Source organism: Anarhichas minor, unplaced genomic scaffold (genome assembly GCF_050575085.1).
Source record: "Anarhichas minor isolate MPS153535 unplaced genomic scaffold, ASM5057508v1 ptg000013l, whole genome shotgun sequence".
NCBI lineage: Eukaryota > Metazoa > Chordata > Actinopteri > Perciformes > Anarhichadidae > Anarhichas > Anarhichas minor.
In genome coordinates this window covers 2185001-2192500 of record NW_027466459.1, presented here as the reverse complement: position 1 = coordinate 2192500, position 7500 = coordinate 2185001, and the positions used below count along the sequence as shown (strand labels likewise).

At 41.9% G+C, this 7500-nt stretch overlaps 1 protein-coding gene across 1 annotated transcript in view; it reads right to left on the bottom strand.

Moving 5' to 3' along the window:
- Positions 1-1263: 1263 nt before the first annotated feature.
- Positions 1264-7500, bottom strand: part of LOC142948817 (anoctamin-9-like) — a 30035-nt gene continuing 23798 nt past the window's right edge. Inside the window, exons 16-24 of the mRNA XM_076090927.1 lie at positions 7170-7224; positions 6980-7077; positions 6677-6873; positions 3823-3975; positions 2607-2751; positions 2408-2527; positions 2218-2311; positions 2020-2132; positions 1264-1297 (exon numbers count right to left, since the gene is read on the bottom strand). Coding sequence (XP_075947042.1) covers positions 1264-1297; positions 2020-2132; positions 2218-2311; positions 2408-2527; positions 2607-2751; positions 3823-3975; positions 6677-6873; positions 6980-7077; positions 7170-7224 — 1009 coding nt within the window. The remainder of the gene's footprint in view (positions 1298-2019; positions 2133-2217; positions 2312-2407; positions 2528-2606; positions 2752-3822; positions 3976-6676; positions 6874-6979; positions 7078-7169; positions 7225-7500) is intronic.

Here is a 7500-nt window from a genome sequence, read left to right as displayed (position 1 = left end):
CACATGGTGGCGTTTTAGTTAGTGCTCTAAAACTTGATTTTGAAAAGGCCTAGCTCGGAAGTCTGACTGATTGGACTGAAGTTTGGCACACATCCAGCTCAATGTGCGCTACATAAAAACCCAGGAACCACTAAAGTCTGATTTTTAGTCCTTTTTTATTTACAGCACATTTTTGGCATCTTCTCCTAAACCGTAGTTACAACCAATCAAAACACAAATCAGAAATAGTTTGTGAACCATTACTCTCAGGATGTGTTTCCATGTGCAAGGGCCTTGCACACATTTGGTCGTAAATGAATGAGTTTGTTCAAACATCACTGAACTTGATGGCTGTTGAACGGTCTGTGTTGGCTTCAGCCCAAGAAGCGCTGCTATATTTCTATTAGTTCTGTGTGTAGAACATTTCACACATCCAAAGGTGTTTGAAGGGATGTAACATATTGTTTATACAACAGTATATTTGTATTTGAGTATAAAAGCATTATACAAAAATATTTAAGACTACTGTACATACGTACACAGCGGAACACTGAACATGAAGGTGTCCCATGATTATAGTGATGTACATTGAGCATTGTTCAATTGCTTCTTAGAAATGTCTATTCATTTGATAGTGTCTTTTGAACACAAAATACCATATTGTAATGATAGTGTTGATTTGATTAGTTTCATTTTGCAGGAAATTTGTGGAGTTTTAAGAATTTGAGGAACGCTTTCAGAAAATCTGGGTGAACTTCTTCAGCCTATAGACGCCCTACCACCAACAGCTGGTCTGATGTGGAGCAGTAGACCGTGGTGCATTGTGGGATACACTGAACTCTGAGGTGGCATGTGTGTTGGTTAATCTGTCTGATCACATTCAATGTGGAGTTTAATGACGTCTTGTAAAATGTGCTGCAGTGATGTTTTCATCTAGCGCTGGGCAGGAAACTGTTGAACTGTTTCTTTACCAAGATGACTCAGTGACCCTGCTCCTGGGAACAACAACTTATACAAAACATTAAATGACAACATATTCTTTCTAAAAGTTTTATATAAAAACATCACGTGACTGTTCGCTATAGTGTTACATGGAGTGTGACAGTTGTGTGATGACGTGTCAGCAGGTCAATACGTAATACAAAAAGTCCAACGATACCCTGACACATAAACCTCACACAATATTACAGTTTAGTAAAGTCCAGTCTCGTGTTCCAACAGCAGATGCAATTCAACCAGTCAAGACTCATCAGTGGAGACAGATCCAAGGTCAGCTGCAGGTGGTCAGACGTCTGTTGATCTGCAACGTTTCATTTCACTGAAATGAGAAAGATTGTGGAGCCACACTGATGTTATGAAAAGGTCAAACTGTCAGGTGGGTTCGGATGATCTACGGTTAGTTAAAGTCTCTGTTTTCCAAACATGTCAGGAACACCAATGTCCTTTAGTTTACAGTTGAAGTAATGGCATTAACAAAATATATCTTAAGACAAGATCTATGTTAAATAGTATGCCGTTGTCTTGCTAACATGCTCACTTTCATTATGCTATAATGCTGTTGTTGCTAACATTAGGCTATTAGCACTAAACACAAAGATTGGCAAAAGTAGAGAGAAGTATTGGACACATGAAAATGTTGACCTGATGATAGTGCGAGATAAAAAGTCAGAGGATCACCAAAGTGATCACAATGAATCCTGAGGGGAACATGCATGTCTGAACCACATTTCATCATAATCAAATCAATAGCTGTTGAGATATTTCAGTGTGGACCAAAGTGGAAGATAGACAGACAGAAAGACATTACCATCCAAAGAGCTGCTTACATGACTGACAATCACAGCATTCATTTATGTTTAATCAAAAAGACTCCGGTCCGAACTATAGCATTAACCTCCACCACATCCCTGCTCTCTGTCGGCTGTCGATGACGTCATACAGCTTTAGGAGATGTTGTGACCGTGTTCCCACAGCGCGGTTGTGTATTTTCAGAGCTTTAGCTTCATGTCTGGACCTTGTCCTGGGGTACTGCCGACTTACCGTAGCTCGTCCTTCAGCCGATCCAGTTTGTCGAGCAGCCGTTCGTTCTTCACCAGAATGGGATTGTTGGGGACGAACCAGGCCGCTATAAACTTGCACACCACCACAACATGCTGCAGAAAGACACACAGACACTATTACAATGCCATCTTCAGTTCAAGTGGACAACACTGCCGTAGCAAAATCTGGAGTACAAACCTCAAACAAGATGACGAAGGCAAAGCGCACAGCCAGAACCAACCAGAACTGAGAAGTCAGAGTGTAGTCCTCATCACTCCTGTAGTCTCTGTAGCTGTACGCACACAGACAAATTGTCCTGTTAACCAGATATGTGACCCATTCTTCTGTTATGTTTGGACAGAGCACAGTAACACTAAGGTCTTCTCACCTGCACTGTGTGACGTTGAAGCCGCCGTCTGTCATCTGTTCTGGAAGAAAGTCGTTTCTAACTGCCATGTGTGACACAACAGCCGTGGACAAAGTGTCATTGATGTAGCCCTGCAAGCAGCTGCAACAAGAGCACAAACCACTCATGATGAGACACAACACAGTGAGCTGATGTGTGATTGAGCTGTAATATGACTGACTGTGTGTGAGTGCTTCCATTAGCACAGGGGCCATAGCGGTAACGGTAGACGAGGCGGGGAATGAAGTCTGATGAGACCCCGATGACCAGACCGTTAGCAATCACTGCTAACACACCGATGGCCTCCAACACCTTCGTCCACACGCCTGTACACAGGAGACAGTACTGTTACACACGTACACCAGTACACAGGAGACAGTACTGTTACACACGTACACCAGTACACAGGAGACAGTACTGTTACACACGTACACCAGTACACAGGAGATAGTGCTGTTACACAAGTACACAGGAGATAGTACTGTTACACACGTACACCAGTACACAGGAGACAGTACTGTTACACACGTACACCAGTACACAGGAGACAGTACTGTTACAGAAGTACACCAGTACACAGGAGACAGTATTGTTACAGAAGTACACCAGTACACAGGAGATAGTACTGTTACACACGTACACCAGTACACAGGAGATAGTACTGTTACACACGTACACCAGTACACAGGAGACAGTACTGTTACAGAAGTACACCAGTACACAGGAGACAGTACTGTTACACACATACTTCTGTAATAGTTGGCTTTGTGGAAGTAATTCTCAATGAAGGCACAAAAAGGCAAACTAATGGAGCTGAAAATGAACCTGAGATCTCGTTCCATCACTTTGTGGTAACGGGACCTCAGGTGAAAAAAGACATGAAGATCGTCTCATGTTCTAGAAAGGAAACCGTCTGACTTTGTATTTTCACAGAGAACACTGGCAGTCATCTAAATATGTTATGTATAATATATTGTACATTTTGTGAGTGGTGAAAAAAGTGTCTTAATGTTGAGACTGTTCAGGAGTTCTGAACAAAGCTAGTGTTTATAAATAGTAATATTTTGGTATTTTTACTATCAAATGTCAAAGTCATTTCAATCTGTAGGTTGTTGCTCGGTCTTGCTGACTAACAGACAATCAGGACAAACCATAACAATTAACCGTTATTATCTTCACACTGCCCGATAAAGAGTTTTTATCTGTTATATTTATCAAATGTTTTATTACATATTATTGTAGCACTTTTGGATTTCTGTGGAGTGCTCTTATATTGATGTTGAGTTCTGCTATTTTCAGCCACTGTTCTCATGTATTATTGAAATGATTCAGCTATGCAGAATGTACGCTGTAGCAGCTCACTCTACACAGAATATAGTGACAGACACACAGCTCACCGATGTCGTTGGTCTTCCTAGGAACAAGCCGCCGTTCCAGGCGGACCATCTTGATGGCGTCCAGGCGGATCTCAAAGATGTTGTTGATGAGAGCCAGCAGGGGGGCGAGGGGGAACGCGGCCACAAATATGGTGGTGAAACTGAACTGGACCACTAGAGGGGATGCACAGTGATTTAGTAACATGGAAACGTAATTATGTTAAGCACTTTCATTAAAGATACAGCGTTTAGGTTTGTGCAATAAGCTTTAGGAGTACGTTCAACAAGTTATGAGAAATGATAGATAGATAGATAGATATGTACTTTATTCATCCCCAGGGGGAAATTTGTATGTTACAGCAGCAAGACATACCAAGTAGGCAAAGTAACAGAGTAACCAAAAATATTAAGTATTTAAAAAATGCACAATATATACAATAGAATAACAGAGTAGGACAAATTAAATATCAGAATATAGAATATAGAAGATAAAATAACAAAAATGCACAGTATATAGAACTAGAAAATTTCGCAAGAAATTTTGACAGTGTGGCTTCTACTGCCCGAAGACGTCGTAATATATAGCTACACACGCCGATGTTACCGGTAGTATCGTTGAGGTTCGATTGAGATATCGCTTCTCTCTTTTCTGCATTTTAGATTCATACTCTTGGATTGAATCTTGTATTTGTGATGGACAGTCCACAAATGGCTCCCGTCATTTCTGTACTGGACATGTACATCTTTGTTTGAGAAGCCTTTGGAAATGATGGGAGCTAACGCTCCCATCATTTCCATTTCCATATTCGAGATATAAACCTTTGTTTGAGAAGTCTCCCATCACTTCTTTTATTGCTTTACTTCTTTTATTGCTTTTATTTTGAAATGGGAGGGGGGGGTTCTCTAAATATATCTAAAACCTTGAATGACTGTATGATAGAGAGAGAGAGAGAGAGAGAGAGAGAGAGAGAGAGACAAACAGAGAGATACAGACAGGAGGTTTAACAATGCCTTTGACTGAATATCTCCAAGTCATGTGTGTGTGTGTAGAGACACAGACAGAGCGAGAGAGAGAGACACAGACAGAGCGAGAGAGCGAGAGAGAGAGCCTGCATGCGTGAAGTAACTGGTTGCCATGGTGAGGACGCACCTGGTGTTAGAGGCAGACTGATTAAGAAACGTTACAGTAATCAGTGATTTTGAACAAAACCCCTGCCTCTTTTTAACAAATTAGTAGGAGTCTGAGTGCCAAAATATGGATACCGTGAGAAAGATAAGACTCTGCCGAACGCACTGATGTGGTTTTTATGTTTGTGGTGTTAATAATGTGAGCTCCAGAGCAATAGACAACAGTGGTACCGTCTGCTTTCTTTGAGAAATGAGTGGTGAGATTTAACATGGAGTCTAATGGAGCAGTTGGTTGGAGTTCATGTCGCTCTGCGGCTCTTTGAGCCAAATGTGTAAGTCCGTTGGATTCCATAGACACTTTACTGTGACCAGCACAACATTTCCAAGCTTTCGGGCCAAAAATGGTGTATAAAGAGTAAAAATTGTGGGAGCTGGAGCAATTTGTTTGGAAAAATCACAGAATATTTTCCTGCTCCGCTCCACTCTGACAGTTATGCTCTCACTCTAGCTCTTAACGAGCCGTGCAATACACACCCATTATAAAATCTGAAACAGACCCAAAATTTTCCTGAAACTTAATCTGTGACTTCATGAAAACTGTGCTAGTTATCAAAATGTCCATTTGGCTCAATAAAGTGCAGCGTTTTGTTTACGTTTTAAACTTTGAAACATGTTTCTACGTTAATGTACGGCTAGTCAATATGGGCCCAAAGTTAAGTGTTTTTTTAGCTCTCTTCACGCCGAAACCCCATTCAAGTGAATGGAGACATTTTGCTCCGTTTTTGGGGATTTTCGGGAAAACCGCTGGGTGAATCTCTCCGAAAAATAGACAGCACACGATTCCCGATCAGGCCGCACGTTTTGATTTATTTTTCACGCCGCTGTTGGAAATGCTGTGTGAGGAGAAGCGCGCCAAACTTTTGGATAAACCTGATTATTATTATTATGATTATGATTAAACCCGATGGATTATATACAGTGTGCTTTGGCACAGGCAGTTTTACTGCCTTTGTGCTACAAAGCCACACTGAATGAAATAGAATAGTGTTAAATTAACTAACTAGGTGAAAAACAGTAGTGCAAAAATCAACCACCAGCAAACAACAGTGTAGCAGTGTGTAGTTATGTGGAGGATGATCTGGCCAGAGGTGATTTATTGTCAAGTGTTATTGCAGAGGGCAGGAATGTTCTCCTGTATCTGTCCTTGTGACAGCGGAGCTGGATCAGTCTGTTGGAGAAAGTTCTCCGCTGTCCCTGCAGTAGGTGGTGGAGAGGGTGGTCCGGGTTAAATGTGTGTTGTTTTCCCACAACTATATTATGCTGTGTTACATAACAGCATTATGGAGGATGGAAAACAATATTTGACACTTTTTTTGCCAAAACAGCTGTACCTGAAGCTGACCTCACCCCAACCATGTGTACTTCAAATCCCTGGAGTTTCTCCGTTGGATTGATTTCACATACAAGGGAGACTAACATACTGGGGATGAAAGGCTGGGATTTCCCCCCCAACCCCTAAAGCCTTTTCTCTTTCACTAAGACATTCCATCATTAGAGAAGTTTCATAATTACTCTTACTTGTGCCCGTGCACCATTGACCCTAACCCTAACGCTGACATTTCTCAGTCGGGTACTATTGGGACTTTGTATCGGCATACTATCATTATATCATGATATCATACTATCCACCATTGAAAATTGCGTTGGATTTTCAGGTGTGAGGTTTAGGGGGAGACTGTGGACCTACCCATCTCCAAGAACTCATTGAACAGACTGAAGGCGTCCGTGTCAGCCAGGTGGTAATTATGCAGCCAGTCCCGAAGTTTGCAGATGTCACACGGTTCAACAAGTCCCTGATTGTTGCGGCAGGCCTTCCTGTAACATTGACCACACTTCCTCTGCAGCTTCTTCGTAGCGTTTCTGCTCAGACAGTTCTTAAGCCAGCTGGAAAACACAACATTTTCACGTGAATGCAAAGTCTGACATTACACTAACTCATCACTACCTGCTGCCTTACAGGAGATGTTGAATGAAAACACAGCACACTTACGGCCCAGTGAACTCAAAGACGTTGTTGAGAGTCTGTTTGAGCAGCATGATAACGGCCATCTGGATGAAGAGGTCTGTCAAACAACCACTAGGATGGCACTATAACACACACAGAACATATCTACGGGTCAGTGCTGTGGTGCAGAGGAGCAGTATGAAAGACTAAAAACTAAAAAAGTCGATCTACTCACCTCCTCCAGTCTCCATCCAGCAATACGCACATAGTCCCCTGGACGGCCGTTTATTCTTGACAACAAAACATTAGCTTCATCAGAAATCTGCATTGTAACCCTCTGAACTGAAGGCTGGTGCCAGTACAGACAGTACTCAGTGAAGGAGTTCTTCTAGTTTTACAATGGTACATGCTGGAGGAAAAAGATACTAATGGTATCTAGTGGACTGTACTTATATACCACTTTTCTATTCTTCCGACCACTCAAAGCGCTTCAACACTACATGTTATTCACCCATTCACACACTGATGACAGGAGCTACCATGCAAGGTTCCACCTGTCCATCAGG